Genomic DNA, 21,340 nt, shown 5'->3' with positions numbered 1-21,340 from the left:
AGCAGAACTGGCCTTGAGCATCGTCCGAAAAATGGTCCTTTGTGTATAAAGGTTTGAGGCAACTGGACCTTCAAGTGCCTCGCCGCTGTTTGTCTCGCTTTAGAGATCTTCTCCAAAACTGCATTCTTGACCCTTTTTTTGGGTAAAGCTGTATGGTAGTTAATTACCCCAACAGACCTTCCACAGCAGCCAGAGCCACCAGAGGTGATCGAGGCCAGCGGTCGATGCAAGGACTCCATGGCCTGGATAAAGAGTGTCCGGGACCACCTTCCCGAGGCAGCTGGGTCTCCATGTCCCAAGGGCTGTGGAACTCCCCAGATACGAGTGCCTGGGAGAGTCTGACCCAAGAAACGTATGCTCCCGAATGGATGTCTCGCATCATTTAGTGCGAGTTCACCCCATCCCATCAACACAGTCGGTCAAGCTTTCTGCCCATACACTACATAACTATAGATAGCCAGAACGGTCAGCGAAAATACCCCACTCGAAATTTCAAGGTCGAGTTGGAGCAAAAAGAGGAAAACCACCTACATGGGCCAATAGGCATGGATATTGGGGTTTCGAATGTCCCTTCTCGACTCGGCCAACAGAATCTCAAACTCTTCCAGCCCCATCCCGAGCACCTTGGTGCACAGGCGGGCGGAGAAGGCGTGCAGACCGTCGAGGGTGTTGACCATGTTCCAGTGTCCAATTTTCTTGAGGTGCGGGTCCTTGGGCCACCGGTTCTGCGGCCACTTGTACCGCGTCTCGACAACGTTGACGAAGCCCGCCCGCTCTAGGAATTGCTTGTACTGCGCGGCCCAGCTCCCGTCGCGGTTCAGCAGATGTAGGCCCCGGACCAGGTTGTCGTTGAGGCGCTCAAAAGCCGTTCCCACCATGGTTCCGTCGTCGGAGCGGACCGGGAAGGCAAAGTCTTGCAGCTCGACCCACCCCCCGGGCTTGAGGGCGTGGTGGGCCTGCTGGAGCAATTTGAGAGGGTCCCCCAGCGAGCCGGCAAGCATTCTCCCATGGACGAGGTCGAATTTCTGAGAAAAACACCAGGGCTGGTCAAAGTCGTCGACTTCAAATTTGCAGTTGGGCGGGATGAAGGAGGGCTGGATGGGACTGAGGTCTGTCCCCAGCACCGTCGACTGCGGGTTGTCGTCGGCGAAATGGATTGCCCAAATGCCTGTGCCGGTGCCGATGTCGAGGACGTCCAAGGTGGCGCCAGCCTCGACGGGGGCTGCGAGCAGTTTGTTGTTCATAGTGTTGAGGAAGATCTCGTGCTGCATGTCCAGCCTCTCTTGTTCGCGCTCGTCGTCTGGCATGAAGTACAGCCCATCCTTGTATTTGTGATAGCCACGCCCGTTTTCATAGACGCTCTGCAGCAGACTAGACCGCAGCGACTCGGTGTCAGATTCCGAGATCAGGTCGCCCAGCCCGGAGTCGACGTCGTTGAACTGCTCGGGTTCGATGTATCCTGTATTTTCGGTAGCAGCCATATCGACACGATACCACCGTCACGAGAAATCCACATTATGGGTAAAGGAGGAAGAAGGAAAGAATGCTCAGAGTTCCGGAGAGGTTTGCCGGAGAGATAAAGATTCTCTCGAGTTTTCTTCTTCTCGTGAGCAAGCCACCATCCTCCATTCATTCACTGTTTGGTCTGTCAAAGAGCCCACGCCTGACCGCTGATGGGGATCTGGTGGGCGCTTCCAAGAGGATCGGGACGCACGGACACGTTTTTGAACTACGAGTCGCCCGTCAGCAGTCGTCGCATCCAAAACAAGGACCGGCACCTTTATCCTGACGAGTAGAATTGTGCATCGAGAGGTCTACCACATGCACCGCAAGCACCACAAAGGACGATGCCGAACTCTCAAGGGTGGCCATTGGGCACGGACTGCACCACACGCCGTCGGGGCGAGGCGGGAAGAACGGAAACGCGGTGCGCAACACCTCACTAGTGCCTCGACCTAAGCGGTAAAGAGGCTAGACATGAGATTGAGGTTCACGAATGGCGGACGAGGAATATTCGGCAGAGACATCGGTTGCAGGATCGACACCGCAAGAGTTTTGATGTTGCAGTGGTTGCAGTGGTTGGAGTGGTTTGAGGTGGTTCTGCCGCAGTCTAGACATGTGGGTGGCTCGATTGATGATGATTGTAACGGACATTCACGGGGCATTTGCTGCGCTGAGGGATTCGCAATCAATCAAATCAGGTCAATTCTTCAACCTTTGACAGAAACTCTGTTTTCTATTACTTTGTGTTTGCTCTGCCAACGTCGACGCACAATGTCGTCAATGTCGTACTCGTATCTCTCTGCGAGTCTGATCCTCTCCGGTGTCGCCTGCCTCACGTATCTGTTTGGGCTCGTCGTATACAGACTGTATTTCCACCCGTTGGCTCGTTTCCCAGGCCCCAAGTACGCAGCGATAAGCACATGGCATGAATACTACTACGATGTACACTTACAAGGCAAATTCATCTTCTATATCAAGGCCCTTCACGAGAAGTATGGTGCGTCAAGATGTCCAAGACTGCGGTGGATGCGGATAACCGGCCTGGGACTGGGACTGACTTGATGCATGTCGAGACGAACAGGACCAATCGTTCGTATCACCCCAGACGAGGTTCATATCCTGGACTCGGACTTCTGGGACACCATCTATACCAAGGCCGGGAGGGTCGATAAATACAGCTGGATGTCCGGTCGATTTGGGAATGAGAACTCGGTCTTGAGTACTGCTCCGGATGAGCTGCATCGTATCCGACGAAACGCGTTGAATCCTTTCTTCTCGCGGAAGAGAATCATTGATCTGCAGGTCATCATTCGCAAGAAGCTCAATCAGTTGATCGCGAAAGCCCGAGAATACCAGCAGTCTGGCGCCCCAGCAGTAATCAGTCGAGGCTATATGGCCTTGGCGGAAGATGTGATCATGGAATACTGCTTCGCCCACGACTATAACAGCCTCGATATCCCTGAATGGACCCCCATACTGCATGACCCTTTCAGGGCCGTCAGCATCAGTGGAAACTTGTCATTGCAGTTCCCAATGGTGCCCAAAATCTTGAATGGCTTACCACAGTCCTGGCTCGTCAAGCTGGAACCATTATATGCCCTCGTCTTCAAGATGCAACGAGTGAGCCTTCACAGTGCTTCTGCTTCTGGTTGGACCTTTCTGACGCTTGCAGGACTTTGCCAAACAGATCGTCGACTTGAAAGCTGGCAGGATTGACGCGCTCGCTGAGAAATCCGAACACCCGACTGTCTTCTCCGAGCTGCTTCGTGGCGACCTGCCTGCCAGTGAGAAGTCTGACCGCCGTCTGCAGGATGAAGCACAGTTGATCATAGGTGCCGGGCTTTCCACCACCGGCTGGACGCTCAGTGTAGCCACCTTCTATATTTTGAGCGACCCGAATGTCCTTGGACGTCTACGCAAAGAGCTCGAGGAAGCCATTCCAGACGTCAACGAGGTGGACCCCAGCGCGCCGCTCGAGTGGACAGAATTAGAGAAGCTGCCATATCTGTCAGCTTGTATAAAGGAAGCCGTCCGGTTGTCTTATTCCACGACGGCACGAAATGCCCGTCTATTTCCCAAGCCGATCCAATACGGCAAATGGACCATCCCAGCCAGGACACCAATCTCGATGACAATCCCGTTTCTCAACCATGACGAAGAAATCTTCCCCAATTCGACATCCTTTGTCCCTGAGAGGTGGCTCGACTCCCCCAAAGCAAAGAATGGATCCAGTTTGGACAGGTATTTTGTAGGGTTTGGCAAAGGCACGCGGTCCTGTTTGGGAATCAAGTGAGTTGGACATCAGATCCCCCTCCCCAACTTCTGTGGCCTGTGCTGATATTGTTTGCGTCATGTGTTAGCCTCGCTTACGCTGAGCTCTACTTGACACTGGCAGCTATGTTTCGATACTTTGAGTTTGAGCTGTACGAAACCGACAAGAGTGATGTTGAGTTGGCTCACGACTTCTTCCTTCCATTCCCCAGACTTGATTCCAAAGGGGTCCAGGTGGTTGTTAAGCCGACCAAGAACAATAGGTGAGGTTTGCAGTACAAGTTAGCAACATTGATATAGTAGACGAGGTCATCATGTTTGTGCTATTGATGGCATATTTGCGCCTCTCACATGCAAATTTCTTCCATTTTCATTGATTAACGCGCTATGCCTGCTGAGACCGTTGTCTGCTCTGACCAGTGGCTCTGTTTCGCAGCAGGGTAGACGCGAAGTCATCTCTTCAGACACGCTTTAAGCAACTTCTCGGCGCAGAGGTAGAATAGATCATGACAGGCGCATCTCCTGACCGAAAAGGGGTTGACGTCAAGACTCGGCCGTCTCTGGTGCCTCGTGGTGGCGTTGTCGAGGCGAGTTTTCACGCACAGACACACGCCAAGATCATTGCTCCCAAACAGGTTAGTGCCTGGCTATCGATTGGGCGGCAAGTTGCCCCTCTGCAAATGTCCACGATCCCAGATCCCACTTCCTGCAAAACGATATTTTCCTTTGGCCTGGTCTGGGTTCCTGTTCTCCCATCCATCCCTCTCTTTCGAGAATTTGTCGCTCCCCCTTTGATATCATCCTTTCCATCACCGCATATCTTCCTCTCTTTTTGTAAGCGACATCTTCTCACCTTTCCACGATGGCGGACAACGACGCGCAGGTATGCATGCCTCTCCTTGAAAATCTCCCCCGCCTTTTTGTCCTTGCGCAAACCAGTCGCCGCATTTACAATCCCCCCGTATCGAGATCTCGAGGTATCTCCTCGTCGCACCAGACACTGACATGCCTTGTTTTTAGCATGAGCACACCTTTGAGTCCGCCGATGCCGGAGCTTCGGCCACCTACCCGATGCAATGTTCCGCCTTGAGGAAGAACGGCTTCGTTGTCATCAAGGGTCGCCCATGCAAGATTGTTGAAATGTCCACCTCCAAGACTGGCAAACACGGCCACGCCAAGGTCCACTTGGTTGCCCTCGACATCTTTACCGGCCGCAAGATGGAAGATCTTTCCCCATCCACCCACAACATGGATGTCCCGAACGTCACTCGTCGTGAATACCAGCTGGTAAGAGAAGGGTGCTAGGCAATATATGGCAGGCGGTGGACGCTAATAAAGACCACAGCTTGACATTACTGACGACGGCTTCTTGTCCCTTATGTCTGATGATGGTTCCACCAAGGACGATGTCAAGATGCCCGAGGGTGAAGTTGGAGAGAAGATTGAGAAACTCTTCCGCACTGATGAGAAGGACACCAGTGAGTAACCCTCTCGGAAAATGCCATCACTCTCTTATCGGATCGCTAATGCCTCGACAGACGTTATTGTCTTGACTGCGATGGGTGAGGAGGCTGCTGTCGATGCCAAGGAAGCTCCCAAATAAACGGCCCATTCGAGTCAAATTAGCAGATCTGCGACGCCCTCTTCACGACTGATGTATTTATGGATCAGGAAACCCAGGTCATACTTCAGCGTTCTTAGTGTTGGGCAAGTTTGCACATGCCGAAAATTAGAGTAGGCGAAAAGATACGAACTTGCCTGGAGGCAGCTGGGCCATAGATCTGTGGCTTGCCCTGAAAAAGCGACTGTTTTTCATTCAATGACGGACCAGCAACCTTCTGCATTTTGAAAAGTGGTAGCTAGACAAATAACAGAGCAATTACCAAACTACAGTGGCCTGCTTCTGGTACCATTGATGTACGGTTTCTACCAACATGGCGGTTTTTTCCTCGCCTCGGATAGAAATATCTGAGCGCTGATTGGTTTTGCTGTGACTCCAGTCGTCTGTAGTTGCATCACACATCACCATCACTTGACAGCCTGCATTTGGAAAGTCGTGGTGGAGTTGTAACACAGTCGATGTTTCAATCTATACTTTGGGATAGTAGAGTCAGACTTCTCTTTTAGTAACAGTGGTCCATGGAGCCGAATTGTTCATGTATATGCCCCCGTGGGTGCCTGCAGACTATTATGATCTGTCAACCTGAGACCTCATCTTCGCTGTCAAATTGTACCCATGGATAGACTCTACTCCGGAGACAGCATTGGATCTTTCCGGCCACCAAGCCGTCCGGGGAGATGGTAGATACCAGGAGATTTTGCGGTCAATGCACCGTGAGGTGAAGCATATGAATGAAGAAGTCCTTCACCATGTTGACTCCACGGCATTCTGTGCGGGTATCTGGCCACTGTCTATACTTGTGATCATCTCCTCAGCAGTCAACACGAGCACCTGGCTGCTGAGAGTAGTGGTTCGTATCGCCAGTGATGGTGATGGTGGGGGTGGTGGAAGACAACAACAGGAAGAGGTGTTGGAGGAGACAAGAGACAGCCAAAAGCAGCGGCATGTCATTTCACGCATCCTGTGGGCAACTTGTGAAAATCGCGGGGTGAGTCCCTCTAAAAGCAGCGGTACCAACATGTGCAAACAAGTGAGAAGTTGTCGCTTTGGGCTCTTCCTCCTTTGGCACTCTGCATTGGTCTGTACTTCTCTTTTCTATCTTACCTTGTGATCCTCAATCGCGTCCAAGTATTCTCGGCTCGGAACACGCCCCAACAAGGCACAAACCGCCATGTCAGCGAAATTCTGGTCATCCACACTTGGTCAACATGGACGGAGACGAGTGCGGCACCTGTGGCTCAACGGAGTTTTACGATGAAGACGGGAGGATCTTTTGCGCGAACGGGCACGATCAGGGTTTGGGTCTTGCGACTGTCGAGGACGATGCCGACTTTGGAAGACAGGGCACCGTGGTGAGGAAGAAGGAAATCAAGAAGAAGCAAAAGATCTCCAAAGGTTTGTCAGTTCAGATACGAGCCGCGAAGCTGTTCAGGTCGAAACCGGACAACTAACCTGCCGCGTTGTATAGTGCTTCATGGTCCCAAAGCTTACCAGCTCTTCCTTCAAGCATGGCAGTTCATTCTGTGGAAGCAAAGTCATGTGCTTGTCCATCAGAAAGGATTGCCGGCAGAGTTGTGGGTAAGTTGTAAAACGGCTCTGCGTCCCCTGACCGGCGTCTCTTCGAAATCCACTGACAGCAGCGACCTAGGAAATTGTCAGAGACTTGTGGACCTTGTGGCTTTCGAAGCTAGAGCATCGTCTCAGCGATGGCCTTGCTGATGCATCGGACAATGCGGACACGACAGCAAGCTCTGGCAACGAGACGGATACTGGTCTCGACACCGAAGTGAGGCCCCAGCCATCTAAGAGGAACAAATCGGCACACAGCAATCCTACGCTTGTTGATACCATTGTTCTGAATTATCTGGGCATGGTCATGCTTAGGAGACCCATTGGACTTGCTGAAGTCTTGAAGTAGGTCTAACTGGAAATCTGGAAACTCTCACTGATGCGCTTCGAATAGATGGATACTCGAAGAAGAGGTTCCGTTCATCCGCGCGATTCGGCACGTCCCTCAAGACATGAAGGACAGACTACCGAGAGAGTATCAACAAGCATTGGACACCGTTCGGTTGTTGGAGCCTGATGACCTTCAGAAAGTTGTCTACCACCGCGCAAAATGGTACGATACCTCGTTCGGCATGGCAATGCCACAGCTCAACCAGAATCTCTTGCTGCTCAGCTATATCCGCCAACTCGCTCTGCCGCTCGAGATCTACAGTGTTGCTCGGCGGCTAAATACTGTCACGCGGTATCACTTCAACTACGCTGACGTCGCAAAATCCTTGAAGACAATGAGGCGCCACTCAACAACATATCCAGAGTCTCAACTCATCTCTCTCGTCATTGTGGCCACAAAGCTGCTCTTCCCATTCGACTCCGACACCATAAAGCGTTATCCACAAGATCCCAACGACCCAGCAACACTGCGAATGGATTGGTCCGCGTGGCTCGAAGCCAAGGCGACATTCGACAAGCAGAACGAAGTTGCCGATGACGGCAACACGCTCAAACCGGGCTCAGAGATTCATGTTACTGACAATGATATCCTTGACATGACTGACCAACAACTGGACCAGTACATGGATTGGTACCAACAGATGTGGATCACAGGCAAGCATGCTTCCCAAGCAGACCAGTCACAAGAACAAAACATCGAGAAGGATATTCTCGACATGTTCCCGCTCCAAGCTGTTGCCGAGCGCTCAAAGACATCGGAAGAGAATGAGAAAGCTTGTCAAGAAGAGCAGTCACGCCGCAACGCGCGAATCATGCAGGTCCAATCCTCCCTGAAAACACGACGAGCCATCACTTTGGAGGAGGAAAGTGAGCGCAACCTGGACGTTTTGCGCCCTGGGTCTCGATATCCGCGATACCTCAAAGTCGATGACCTGGACAGGGCGGCAGATGGTGCCGTGGTGAAGAAGTTCCATGAAGAAGCCGCCGGGGTCGCTTGTCTGAGTGTGAAGGCTCTCTTGCTGGCCGTGAGTCGTACGGAGGAGAAAATCGAACAGTGGCTTGTGGACAGGAGAAGGGAAGAGGCATTTGGCGAGCAAGGGGAGCAGGCTGGAGAGAGAACGGACGCGGACGACGACGACTCAGATGCTGGTAATCACATGGATTTCATCCCCGAGACAAGTCCTCCAGGGAAGCTTGCGAGAGATATGGAGGGCCTAGAGATTAGGCAGTCACCCAACGTCGAGGGTGCTAGCGCGCAAGCTGTAGACACGGAGATGTTGCTTCACTCGTCACTCGGGGTTTGATAGCTGGAGGCGGCGAGGAAGAATAGCGACCCCCTTTGACATTGGGTTATCGCTCCGTCATCCGTAGAAGCAGCGCGGCATATGTCCAGCCTCTCGGCTTTGATCATTGTCCGTCCTTGAACGTGTCTAGGGGAGCGAAGTCCATGCCGTTTTCTCATTGCGCCGTCATGTATGTATAGTCGGCAACATATCCAGTAGATACATATGGTAGGCACTTGTGTGGGATCACAGTTCCTCAATCCAATCCGATAAGGCCCTTCCCTTAACTATTTATTCTTCCACCTTTTCCACCTCCCCACCCTTCTCCGCCCACTCGATCCAACTCCCAGGAAACTCGCCAATCTTGCCCCCGAACGCCGCCTGCGCCGCCAGACCCGCGGCCGCCCGACTCCTCACGCCGGCCTTGCAGTAGAAGATGACCTCGTCCTGCGCCGTGGGCTTCTCCCAGCCAAACCTCTCTTCGAACTCGTCGGGCCCGAGGAAGAAGCCGTCGGCCGCGGACTTTATGGGCAGGTTCTGGGCACCGGGGATCTTGCCCGTGGCTTTCAGCTCCGAGGGTTCGCGGACGTCGATGATGACGCGGTTCGGCGCCGGGCGGGACGTGAGAGATTGCATGTCTGCGAAAGTGTAGAGGGTTGATGGTTGCGGCTCGGACGATGGAGTTTGTTCATTGCGCGCGATGAACCTCGTGCCCGTGAAATGTCGCCTGGGCTGGCGCAGGCGGGGCATCAAGTGTCCGCGGTCCAGGGACTTCTGGGGAGGGAGACACAGCGACGCTTGTGATGCTTGTGTCGAGGCAGGACGACGCTGTGGGAGGCTTAGGCGGATTGTGCTGGACGTGGATGAGCAGGTAATAGCTCTTCTAGACGTCGACGTTGAGATTGTGCGGAGACATTGTCGGAGGGATGAAGCTGGTTGTATGGCTGCCATTTGTTCTTTTTTTTTCTTTCTCTCCTCTGGTGAGGTGAGTCGTGAGATGTTGCGATTGGATCTTGATGTGATGGGACTGTGTGTAGAGAGGAGAGGATGTCGAGGCGCAAGAACCAATGGATAACTCGAGTCAATCTGATCCCGATACGACAAATTGATTACTTAGTAACTATTTTTCTTTTCTCTTCCCCTCTAATCTGTCACCCCGACAGGCGATTATCGGGGTTAAAGGTCCCTGTATCCTGGGGCGTGACACCCTCGGCTCAGGTGACGTCGAGCAGCCGCTCTGGTAGCACAGTCTGGGTCCTCCGGAGGATGAGTAAGCAGCATTACGGTCGAGCAGGTGCCCAGAGTAGCACATATCAAACCGAGCGTGCTGTCTTTGACTTTCAGCAAACTCCTCGTCCGTACTAGATGTGTCCTTGAAGCACTTCGTGAAGACTAACCTTCAAAACCATATATTGAGTGCACCGGCGACCATATCACCATGAGGAATCAAAGAACGAACAGACTTGACCCTCCCACTCGTGGCAATCTCACGGATAGTACCTTGAACAGTAACGGCCAGCATTCCGACCTGAAGATTGAACCAAGGTACGCACAATGCTAGCTAGTGGGTAAGATGTCAACTTGATATATGGTAACAAAGCTGCATCCTATCTCCGTATCATGCTATCAAGATCTACGCAAGAGAGGCCTGGATTCATGCCTAATCATCTCCAGCGTTCTCCATGTCTGCTCGACAATCGATCGCCAACACCGTACACTTCGACCGAGTGGCACAATGCCTTCCTGGAATATCAGGAATGACCAATCTAAGATGCTACCTTGAATCTTTTGCGGCAACATGTTCAAGCTTCCTGGTGGCTCTGCGCAGATACTTCTGCCACAACTGACCTACTCGAGTTACTTGTTTGAGGACTTGAAGATGGTATGTGCTAGCTTTGACAGGAATATCACTGTGCACGCGGAGTCTTCGCTCTCAATCCCACCCATATGCGTGCAAAGACTCCACTAACCGGACGCAACTACTCCCTGGACAAACTCGCCGGTCCCAGACGCTTCGTTGGCGTTATAGGGTGAAGAGATAGTGACCGCGGATAAAATCTACCTCTTGCAGGGTGCAGCTCGATTCGAATCTCCCAAGGACTGCGCCAGTGGACCCGATAATGGTGTTACAGATATCAAACACAAACTCACAAGGCTCTGCTCCGGTGGGCGACTCGGACATGGGCTTCTGATGCGAAACACCTCTGCTGGATTCCGATTGGACGAAATGGACTTTGTCGCCGCGCGTTCGAAACACATCGGGCATTTCCTACGAGATCATCATTTTGATCTATCTACTACAACAAACCCGAATGCGATTTCAGTTGCGCCACTTCGGACTCATCCAGGTATTCCGAACTTCGACTCACTGCCTCTCACGCCGAGTGCGATATACCACGACTTCGGGTCTTTGTAGAAATATGGGGCACACATTCAGTCGTCAAGGACCTCTGGCACAGTCTTTCTTTATTCCAAAGCCTGCAATCTCAGAGAAAACCCTACCAGACCAGACTGGAAAAGTACGTGCAAATCCTCGGGTGGCGTCGATATGCAGCATGACCATGTCCTAATCCAAGGTGTTTTGACAGGTGTGTATTGTGACGGGAGGAAATGCCGGGGTGGGATTCGAAGTCTGCAAAATCCTGTATGAACATAATGCGACGGTCTATCTTGCTGGTCGATCAGAGGAGAAATGCAAGCACGCCATCTCATCCATTGTCGACTCGATCGGCTCAAAGACGAAGCCTAAGGGAGCGCTCAGATATCTGAAGCTCGACCTTGCCGATTTGACCACAATCAAGGCCAGTGCAGACGAGTTCCTTCGACAGGAGACAAGGCTGGATTGGCTTTGTAACAATGCAGGAGTCATGCTGGCACCAGCTGGGTCTCAAGGTGCCCAGGTTCGTCGAGCCTCGCAACTTTGCTGTCTTATGTGATCTTCCCCGACCCAACTAACACTCCCACGTGTGTCAAGGGCCATGAACTGCATATTGTTACCAACTGTCTTGGTCCTTGGCTCTTCACACATTTGCTCCACCCGATTCTCAGTTCCACCGCCGCAGGGTCACCACCAGACACTGTGCGTGTCTCATGGGCTGGTTCTGTGGTAATCGACTTGTTTTCACCGAAACATGGAATGTCCTTGGACTCCGATGGCAGTCCGCAACTCCCTCTTTCCGACCCTCAAAAGTTGTATGCCATCAGCAAAGCAGGTAATCTGTTCTACGCCTCTGAATACGGCAAACGGTCAAGGACACAAGGCCCCAGTGTGGTCAGCACATGCTTCAACCCGGGAAACCTTCGCACTGAGCTGCAGCGTTACGTGCCACCCACACGCCGCATGCTCCAGAATTTGATGTTGTATCCTGCTATTTTTGGCGCATATACAGAGCTATTCTCTGGGTTTTCGGAAGATGTGAGCACTGAAATGAATGGTTGCTATATTGGGCCGTGGGGTCGTGTGTTGGATGTTAGGGCCGACGTCAAAGAGAGCTGCAAGAGTGTGGAAGAAGGCGGCAATGGAATTGCACGAGCATTCTGGGAATGGAGCGATCGGGAGTGTAGGCCATACATGTGAGGTGAGTTCAAGCGGCTCACGCATTGTCCGTGGGACTTGCAGTCTTCAAGAACCACTCATGCCATGAACATGGCCACCACTTGCCCTATTCTCGGAGCTATCTGCTGCTCGCAACCCAAGCTGACGGCGATGTAGGTGCGAAGGCGAAATCGAGTGCCTCCGCAGCGAGAAGAGCCACAGAGGTCGACTTCTACCGAGAGAACGAGATACTACGTCGAGAATGAGAAACAATGACCTACCATAACAGAACAATTTCGAGCAGACACCTGTCTCCAATGGTCCGCTCGCCTTTCCACTCTCACGGAGCAAACGCGTGCCCACGTCACCCCAGCGCTGACCGTTCTGTTCTCCATCTCACCATGACAAGACTTGTGCAGATTGTGTGTCTCTAACAGGATCTTGTGCAGCATTTGGAGCCCACTGACCCGGGATACGTGATTCCATCAACTACTTCGCCAACCGGCCGTCCTGGTACTGGGATATGACTGGGGCGTGGTGAGTCAGCTGCTGGATATGATAAGCTTACATTGAATGACCCATTGTGGCCACCAGATATCGGTCTAGCATTCATCCACTCGGTGTCGGAGTGGTGTGTGGTTTCCCGCATCCTATCCATCAAGCGTCCAATCACGACTAGTACCTTGAACTTACCAGGTCTTTTCTAATCACTGGTATAGCGCAGATCTACCCCAGGCCGAGGTTCTGGAGATACATGGGCCCGGACACAGGCCGCGCCTAGTAGCGACAATACAGGAGCTACAATACGTCCTTCAAACAAATGACCCCAACGTTTCGGGATAACCCCATTGAAATGAGACGGAGTAGTTCCTTGCTACATGCATCATTTGGCCTTCAGCTTTCCATCAGCCCTGCCTGGGGTGCACAATGAATGAACGTGGACCCCAAGACGGCCGCACAGAGAGCCTCGGAGGATATCGACAACTTTTTACTTGACCATGGCCAATTCTCGCGGAAGCGTGGCATCTACTGAACGAATACCAAGAGTGAAGAACCTCCGAGTGAAGGACCTTGGGAACTAAAATGACATTGATACCCGCCCCGGACCGATGACAAAACTTCGTTATGGTGCGGAGTCGACGCGCGCTAAGGACGCCTCAGTCTTTTGGGGGGGGCTCACTGCTTATTATTACCGAAGAACTCCAATGAGACGCCATCCGGGGCGAAAGGCTACACGCATGGTAAAGCAAGAGGCTAGGCTGGGAATGGAGAAGACGTGGGGTCTTTCCATGCCAGCTGAACTCCATCTGGCGAGGCGGCGAAGCATACATTTCTATATAACCGAGCAAAGACGTGCCCTTCCTCCCACTTGTCTCGACCGAGGTCAACTACCAACAACATCATCTGTAATCGGAAAATAAGATGGCCTTGTCATTCCTCGTCGCTGGCACGGCTGTGCTTCTGCTGGTGGGTATTCTCATCCAACAATACTCCAATCGACAGAGAATCCCGCCGAACGCGAAACTACCCCCCGGTCCAAAGGGTACGTTGACCCTGGGATCTATTGGGTGCTACTGTCTTCAATGTTTCTTGTCCATGTTCCCTTCTCCTCCCTGTCAAGTGGTGAAGAATATTCGTTTCCAAATGAGCTGATCAAAAAGCGAATCGTACCACACAGGCAAGCCATTTGTGGGAAATCTCCTCGACATCCCGCCGCAGCACTCGTGGTTGAAGTTCAAGGCCTGGGCCGATCAATATGGGCCGCTCTACCGCATCTCCATCTTCGGCCGGAACCTGGTCATGGTGTCGACCGAGAAGATCGCCAATGACCTCCTACGAGAACGCGGGAACCTGTACTCGTCGCGAGAACAGCTGCCTATGGCGGCGAGGCTGATGTCACGGAACCTGAGACCGCTCTTCTTACCCTATGGAGGTGCGTGTTACGTTCAACACTGACCAAACGTCAAAGACACGACGATCACTGGGCACCGCAGGCTGACGAGATGCCATAGAGTTGTGGCGGCGAGGACGCAAAGTGATGCACAACATGACGATGCACGCCTCGGCCACGTCGTACCAACCCGTGCAGATCTACGAGTCGGAGAGGCTGCTGTGCGACCTGCTGCGGACGCCAGAGAAGTACGAGCAGCTGTTTGAGAGGTACGCGGCGGCAGTGGTAATGCGGCTGTGTTACGGCAAGACGGTCGACACAGGCGACGAGGTGTACGTGCGCGACATCCTGAAGATCGTGCACACGGTCGAGCGGGTCGCCTCGCCCGGGGCGTACCTGGTCGACACGTTCCCGGTCTTGATGAACCTGCCGACGTGGCTGGCGCCGTTCAAGCGCGAAGCCGCACGACTGCACGAGTTCGAAATCAACGTGTTCCGCGGCCTGCTCCTGGAGGTGCGGGAGCAGATGCGAGCCGACAAGGGCCCGCGGTGCTTCTCCAAGACGTTCCTCGAGCGGCAGGCCGAATTTGGCCTCTCGGACGACGAAGGCGCCTATGTCATCGGCACGCTGTTCGAGGCCGGCGCCGGCACCACCGCCGCGGCCATGATGTCGTTTGTGCTCTGCATGTGCCACTCCCCCGAGTGGCAGACCCGCATCCAGCAAGAGGTCGACGCCGTGGTTGGCGACCACCGAATCCCAGACTACAGCGACATCCCGTCGCTGCCGACCTGTCGGGCCGTCATCAAGGAGGTGCTGCGCTGGCGGCCCGTGACGGCGGGAGGCGTGCCGCACGAGCTGATCAAGGACGATGTGTATAATGGGTATTTCCTGCCGGCGGGGACCAACGTCCATGCGAACCAGTGGTGAGATCTTTTTTCGGTTTTTTTATTCTTGCCAATACCACACCCCCGGCGCTTATAGGCACGGGGGCTCCCTCCTCTTCTTCTCAAACCGATCCCCCTTACTCACTCTCACACTCACCCACATATCCACTCAATTACTCACTGACTTACCACCTCAACTCGACAGGGCCATCCACCGCGACCCAGAGCTATACCCCGACCCGGAGACCTTCAACCCCTCGCGCTGGCTGGACCCGAGCTTCCCGACGTTCCGCGAGCCGCTGACAAAGTTCCCCAACCTGCAGAACTACTCGTGCTTCGGGTTCGGGCGCCGCATCTGCCCCGGGATGAACATCGCCGAGAACTCGCTGCACCTGCTGGTGGCGCGGATCGCGTGGGCGGCGCACATTTCGCCGCGGCCGGGCGTCGGCCTCCCCCCGCTGTACGACTACACGGCCGGGTTCAACGTGCAGCCGCGGCCGTTTGTGTTTGATCTCAAGCCGCGCAGCGAGGCGAGGCGGGCGCTCGCTGACAAGGTCTGGGAGGCTGGGAGGGCGAGGGATCCGTTGGACGAGGTGCATACCTTGTGATGTTACCACGGAACAAAGAAAGAGTAGAGGGGAGAAGAGGTAGACACACACACACACACACACACAGATGAAAAGAGGAAAATATGGGGAGAGAGAGACAGGTACTACCCACCGTGGAGATGGAAAAATACTTTACGTATCTCGATAGAGAGCTGGTGTCATAAACGGGCGGGTAGGTACCCAAGGTATGTAGGTAGCACGAACGCATTCGAAGGGCTCAAAAAAAAAAAAAAGAAATCAAAAAAGAAATTAAAAACTTAGCAACGAACGAAGCATGTACAACTTATCTTCCTTCAACCCTCCGACCTCACTTGCTTACTCACGCATTCACTCAGATATTTTCCAAGCACAGGGACAAGTCCTCGGTGCAAGGACAGGTACAGGTACAGGTACAGGTACAGGTAACAGGTATTCCTACTTGTATGTATGTAATACCTACAAGTACTCAGTACAACTACAAGTCCTCCGTACAAGTACATAGGTTAGAGTATACCGCACTATACCAGACACAGTTAATGCATGTACTGGACAAGGTTAGTGACCACAATAGATCCCCACTCGTACTTAGTAGGTACAAGTACCGAGTACTCCCTACTGACACAATTAACCTCTGAGTACCGTGTACCTCCTCGCTCGTATTTACAGTACCTAAACCACCCAGGGTACCTAATTACAGTGGGTGACAGGGCAGGGCGAGGTGGTCCATTCCATCTACCTCTTGCAAAGTACTAGACAAGCTTGACGAGGTACATCCGTCCAAATGGACCAATACATACACATACCTTTACACACCTGGGTTGTTGGTGTCCGCGAGAAATCCTGCATGTCCGACATACACTCAACGTCGACATCTTAATGGACATCATCTATCTACACATCCCATCGATAGCTGGGCCACTTGCCACTTTCACGGGAAGATTTCGGTGCACGAGTACGTGGCGATATGGTTTGATGTGCTTTGATGAAGAATAAAACGCTTTTTCCATTCCAAGCACGGCAACAAAGAGTCTCGCTGCAACTGACGCTCATCTATCCCTCTCACTTGCGCCAGATATCCCCACCTAGTAAGCGTTACATGGCCGGTGCCGGTGTTTTGTATCCCATTCCTCTAAAGTCGTGCCCTTTGAACGTGATCCGTTAGTCGTGACAATCATCCATTGCCCTGGTCCAACTTCCCAAGTCGCCAGGATCCCTTCTCGTACACAGAAAAGGTCCGTGTGAGCCCAGCCTTATCATCTTTCAGCGTCCCCTCCGCCAGCTACCACTCCGAGATCGTCACTCTCCCCGGTTTCCGCGTCCACAAACTGCTCCCCCGATGTCGTCGCGAAACTCTGCTTCCGACTCGAATTGGAGGATCTAAACGGTTCCTCGAATTCCTCTTCGTGAGTGGAGGAGGCGTTGCTCGCCGTTCCCAGGGTGACATCCCGATTGTATGACGTCGTAGATGCGGCAGTCTTGTCGTCGACCGCCTCTTCATTCTCCCGCTCGGCCTTTCTCATCTTCAGCCTCTCCTCGTTAGACATGTGCTGCCATTCTGGAGACATGGTGATGACACTGGCCTTCTTGCCGTGGAGAATGAAACTCCCCGTGCCCCGTTTCAATTCCTCGGCTTCACCGTGCGTCAGTTTGCCTCCATCATCTGTCGTAGCCAAACTAGAGCCCGACTCTTTACTCTTCTTGTGGCGATGAACACTAGGAGACTGGTGAAGGTGGTGATGGTGGTGGAGGTGTGGCTCACGCAAGCTGCGCTGAAGACTCCGACGAACACTTCCAGCCTTTGAAGGCTCAGCCGCGCCCGCCATTGTTCCAACCCGATCCCGTTCCGATTCACTGGTGTCAGGCCTCCTATCCCGGGCGACGTTACCGTCCACGTGCATCAGTCCGGCTTCACGCAGGACACGTTCCTCTGAGTCATCCGCTCCGCGTGCAAGTCGGTCTCTATCTCGGCTGTGATGGGAACTGGTGGTAGAAACTTGGTGTGATAGGCTGTGCGAGTCCTGGATGCTTTCGTGCCTCGACAGAGACGCCTCTCCGGACACAGACGGGCTTATAGCCAATGGAAGGTCGGCGGTGCTGATACTGACACTTTCCGATGTCTTGAGCTTGTCGACAATGTTGGACAGCCTCGACGAAGTAGCACTGGCCGGTGACAAGGTGATGTGGCTTGTGTCGGTGATGGTTCGCCCCAGATCTCCTTGACCCGTCCTCAGAGGAGTGGTTTTCTGAGGCGTCGAAGTCAGTGACGCCTTGGGAGCAGGGAATGCAGTAGCACCCTCCTCTTCGAGGTCTTTGAAAAGAATGTCTCGGTGAGTCCTCGTCCTCCAAAGCTCCACCCTGGTCCATTTCAATTTGGCCGACATACGGCCGGCAGCCAGCACGAGAAATTCACGAGTCTTCTGCTGGATGGGGAGCAAGATGAGCAGATGCCGCGCGTTGCGAAGGAGATGGTCGAGTTCCTTTTGAGCCACCGCGATCCTCTCGTCAAAATCGCTGATTTTCTCGTTGATCAGTTGCCGGCGGTAGAACATAATCTCCCACGCCATCTGGGGGTCGACCTTCTTGTCTTTCTGGGGCGTGTCCCCACTTTTGGAGGAGAAATCCGAGTCCTTTCGCAGCAGATGACGGCCTTCGTAGTTGGATCCCAGAAGCCCGCGCATCCTCACACCGGCGGTGCGGAAAGTAGCCGCGTAGTTGAGCTTGCCGATCCAGTCGTTCATCTCGACCTCGCTGTTAGCTAGGAAAATCTCCTCGAAACCTCCGTGCTTGATGAAAACAAAGGCATTCTTGTGCTTCTTGTAGCTCGAATCCAATAATGCCACGGCATCGTCCATAGACATCAGTGCATCGGGTTCGAAAGAAGTTAGCGGCGGTTTGAAGACAAGAGGAGCAGATCTATTGGTCGACTTGGAATGGGCATCGTGCTGCGCAATCAGCTTCTTGACCCACCCGACATCTTTGAAGAAATAGAGCTTTGAGTCAGTCAGGATCGCACCCCATTCTTGCCACGGGCGCTTTGCTTTCTTCTTCTTTGGATCCTTGCGCCACAGCAGCCCCACTTTGGCAACCTTGATACTGACCAGGCCAGCTTGCGCTTCACCGGGGTTGCTAATGGTGGCTTGGGACAAGAAAGCGTCTGGCCTTGACCTTGCAGACACAATCTGCAACACCGCCGAGTTCACAAAAGCCTTGTGATGGTGTTCGGTCTCGAGCACACCGGACGTGCCCGTGGAACAATAGCAGTCCTCAGTATCCATGACATCTTTCAGGGACGGTCGCAACACGTCCAACTTATTATCCAAGATCAGGGTGTACGGGTCGACAGGACCGCGGAGGCTTTCAAGGCTTCTAGTCTTGATCAGGCTCCTCTTTGGTTTGGGCGCTGATAGACGGTGACTGTTGACGGCCACCTCGTCTTCAAAGTGAATGAAGGGCGTGTAGCACACATTGTCGTAGAAGCAGTCGAGAATATCACTGGAAATCTGCACCGGACCCTGTTGGGTGTTCTTGACATAGTCTTGTTTCTGCATCTTCCTCTTGTTATTCTTGTTGTGCGTGTCCGAGTGCAGAAGAAGGATCGAGAACGCGACAAAGGCCGCTTCGTCCGTCGAGGAGAAGATTCCCGGGTTACATTCATAGTACCTGTCCGCGAACCCGGCGAGCAGTCTATCGATCTGTTGAGTTTCTTTGGGCAACTCTACTTCCATCAACATCTTCCGGATCGCCATGTCAATGGAATCGCCAAAATAGGAAAAGCCGCGCATGTACTTGCGCAAGCATGTTTTGGAAAAGTCATCTGCGCTCTTGCAAAGAATGGACGCCATTGCGCTCCGGGGAACTGCAGCCTCGAGCTTTTCCAGGTAACTAGCCGGGGTATCGCCATCCTCTCGTTTAGGATACACCCGCTCCGGTTCCGGCTCTCGAGGGATATGTAAAGAGTTGGATTTTGAGCCAGGCGTGCCGGGAGTTGAGCCAGCACCGCGCGTAGGTGGCGCGGAATTCTGCCGTAGTCTGTGAGGAAGGGACAGCAGATCGCCAAAGCTTCTTCGTCCACTTGTCGACGTCGATGTTCGCGTCGATGCTGGCTGGGGACCTGATTCAGATAACCTCTCAGTTGACTTTCCTAGCGAGCTCAAGGTCGAAGATCTTCCTCTTCCCGATAGTCGCGGGGGAATCAGTGTCACTGATGGCGTCGATTGACCAGAGTGGGTGGACCAATTGGAGTCTTGCCGCACAATGGTGGCTCCCGGCGACCCAAATGGAGCATTTGTGAGTGCCGTGGCGGAATGAGTGGGTGAAGGAACTGCAGAGCCATGTCGGCTCGGCTCAGTGTCAAATCTCACCGCCGTGTTTGATCTCCTGCTCGGCGACATAGATTTCCTTCCCATCAGAGACTCTTGAGGGGTATGCGAGGCCGTGGTCCGCCCAGAGGCAGGTGTTGCAAACTTTTCAGGCAGTGGGAAAAGTAGACCTTTATTCTTCTTGCGCCTCTTCAATTTGAAGAAGGTGGTGGTGGTAGAGATGGTGTGTGTGGTGGTAGTCTTCGCGTAGACGTGGTGGTCCCCAGAACTATCATCCGATCGAGACGACTCCGAGAGTCGCGTAATAGGGATGGCCAGCGAGGACGAAGATTCGTCACCGTACGCAGGCGGCTCCGCGCCAGAATGTCCTGTCTTTGGTCGCGGAAGGCGCTCAAACGAGGTGGTTTCTTTGAGCATCCCAGGTTTCGCCAAGCTCGCTTTTTCATCCTGCCCGTCTTCGTTACCAGTACCTTTCAAAGGGTCTAAAATGGTCCGTCTAAAGCTGTGACTCTTGCGGAAAGGACTTGGCGCTCTGGCAAACAATTTCCTTTTCGATGGCTTTTGGGCAGGCTCGTCGAAGTCGTTAGTCGTCGGCGCAGTTGTGATGATTGTGGGTGCTGCTCGATACAGAATTAGCAGTCTGCTCAAAAGACCAAGAGAAGGAATACATACGTGGGACGTCGTTGGAAGGACTAATCTCCTCCTTCTTGAATCTGGTAGACAGTTGTGGATCCGACGCATGCCTCAATCCCAAGAGTGACAGTCGTTGAGGCATAGACTTGAGACCAAAGCCAAGGTCATTTTGCATCCCGTTTCTTCCATCTCCTTCAATCTGCGTCGGTGATCTGGTCGCCGGGGTGCTGGCACTTTTCGGCGGATCAGTTTGGTAGGAAGGTACATGAGGCTGGTTGGGGGGTTGGTGGCCGGGAAGTCCCTCCAGATCCTGCGTCAAAAATGGAGGGAAAGGTTCATCGTTGGTCCGCGACAGACTCAGACTCAGTCTCTTCAGAGAGCTACCGCGGCTGTGGGTTCGAGTAGATGGCACGTTGCTGCTAGCCGACGTAGAGGGGGGATCTTCGACGATACTGCCATGTCTACGGTGACTAGGACCCGATGTAGGCTTCGATGGTAGTAGGGTTCGCAACGGCATGGCGTAAGATATTGACAAAACCGTCGTTCAGACCATGGCGAACATAATAGCTGCAGCGATGTGTATCGTGCAGTACAAACGGAAGTCGAGAGGGGGTGATCGGACAACGGACAACTGCGTACGTGGACCAGGAGAGATTCAGTTCAGAAATAATAATTGCTCTGCTTTTAGATGGGAGGCCCCGAATCCTCAGTCAGCAGGCCCGCTGTGACTGTGAGATGGTGTGTGCAATGCAGACAGTATCTGGGACACCAGATTGCGACAGGCAAGGGAGGAAGCGAGTGGAAAGAGGGTGAAGGCAATCCGCTGTGGTGTTATTCGGGGGTAATAGTAGATG

General features: G+C 53.2%; 8 protein-coding genes across 8 annotated transcripts; 5 read left to right on the top strand and 3 right to left on the bottom strand.

Moving 5' to 3' along the window:
• Window positions 1–527: 527 nt before the first annotated feature.
• On the bottom strand, window positions 528–1,481 carry AYO20_09027 (hypothetical protein; the record flags this gene model as incomplete). Its single annotated transcript, XM_022647299.1, has 1 exon — window positions 528–1,481. One exon carries the CDS (start codon window positions 1,479–1,481, stop codon window positions 528–530), a length of 954 nt encoding a protein of 317 aa, XP_022496762.1.
• A 793-nt stretch (window positions 1,482–2,274) lies between these two features.
• AYO20_09026 (hypothetical protein) lies at window positions 2,275–4,041 on the top strand (the record flags this gene model as incomplete). Its single annotated transcript, XM_022647298.1, has 4 exons — window positions 2,275–2,500; window positions 2,585–3,123; window positions 3,176–3,792; window positions 3,864–4,041. 4 exons carry the CDS (start codon window positions 2,275–2,277, stop codon window positions 4,039–4,041), a joined length of 1,560 nt encoding a protein of 519 aa, XP_022496761.1.
• A 595-nt stretch (window positions 4,042–4,636) lies between these two features.
• On the top strand, window positions 4,637–5,377 carry AYO20_09025 (eukaryotic translation initiation factor 5A-2; the record flags this gene model as incomplete). Its single annotated transcript, XM_022647297.1, has 4 exons — window positions 4,637–4,657; window positions 4,795–5,061; window positions 5,120–5,252; window positions 5,313–5,377. The coding sequence occupies 4 exons, from the start codon at window positions 4,637–4,639 to the stop codon at window positions 5,375–5,377; spliced, it is 486 nt and encodes a 161-aa protein (XP_022496760.1).
• Window positions 5,378–6,603: 1,226 nt separating this feature from the next.
• On the top strand, window positions 6,604–8,658 carry AYO20_09024 (hypothetical protein; the record flags this gene model as incomplete). The annotated part of the gene is made up of 4 exons (XM_022647296.1): window positions 6,604–6,790; window positions 6,864–6,973; window positions 7,044–7,309; window positions 7,359–8,658. 4 exons carry the CDS (start codon window positions 6,604–6,606, stop codon window positions 8,656–8,658), a joined length of 1,863 nt encoding a protein of 620 aa, XP_022496759.1.
• Window positions 8,659–8,928: 270 nt separating this feature from the next.
• Window positions 8,929–9,588, bottom strand: AYO20_09023 (hypothetical protein; the record flags this gene model as incomplete). Its single annotated transcript, XM_022647295.1, has 1 exon — window positions 8,929–9,588. The coding sequence occupies one exon, from the start codon at window positions 9,586–9,588 to the stop codon at window positions 8,929–8,931; it is 660 nt and encodes a 219-aa protein (XP_022496758.1).
• A 1,469-nt stretch (window positions 9,589–11,057) lies between these two features.
• On the top strand, window positions 11,058–12,214 carry AYO20_09022 (hypothetical protein; the record flags this gene model as incomplete). Its single annotated transcript, XM_022647294.1, has 3 exons — window positions 11,058–11,156; window positions 11,226–11,537; window positions 11,612–12,214. The coding sequence occupies 3 exons, from the start codon at window positions 11,058–11,060 to the stop codon at window positions 12,212–12,214; spliced, it is 1,014 nt and encodes a 337-aa protein (XP_022496757.1).
• Window positions 12,215–13,594: 1,380 nt separating this feature from the next.
• On the top strand, window positions 13,595–15,555 carry AYO20_09021 (hypothetical protein; the record flags this gene model as incomplete). Its single annotated transcript, XM_022647293.1, has 4 exons — window positions 13,595–13,715; window positions 13,851–14,105; window positions 14,185–14,986; window positions 15,153–15,555. The coding sequence occupies 4 exons, from the start codon at window positions 13,595–13,597 to the stop codon at window positions 15,553–15,555; spliced, it is 1,581 nt and encodes a 526-aa protein (XP_022496756.1).
• A 1,232-nt stretch (window positions 15,556–16,787) lies between these two features.
• On the bottom strand, window positions 16,788–21,003 carry AYO20_09020 (hypothetical protein; the record flags this gene model as incomplete). The annotated part of the gene is made up of 2 exons (XM_022647292.1): window positions 16,788–20,473; window positions 20,526–21,003. The coding sequence occupies 2 exons, from the start codon at window positions 21,001–21,003 to the stop codon at window positions 16,788–16,790; spliced, it is 4,164 nt and encodes a 1,387-aa protein (XP_022496755.1).
• Window positions 21,004–21,340: the final 337 nt, after the last annotated feature.

Source organism: Fonsecaea nubica (genome assembly GCF_001646965.1).
Source record: "Fonsecaea nubica strain CBS 269.64 chromosome Unknown Scaff78, whole genome shotgun sequence".
Classification (NCBI taxonomy): domain Eukaryota; kingdom Fungi; phylum Ascomycota; class Eurotiomycetes; order Chaetothyriales; family Herpotrichiellaceae; genus Fonsecaea; species Fonsecaea nubica.
This window is presented reverse-complemented; position numbering and strand designations above follow the sequence as displayed.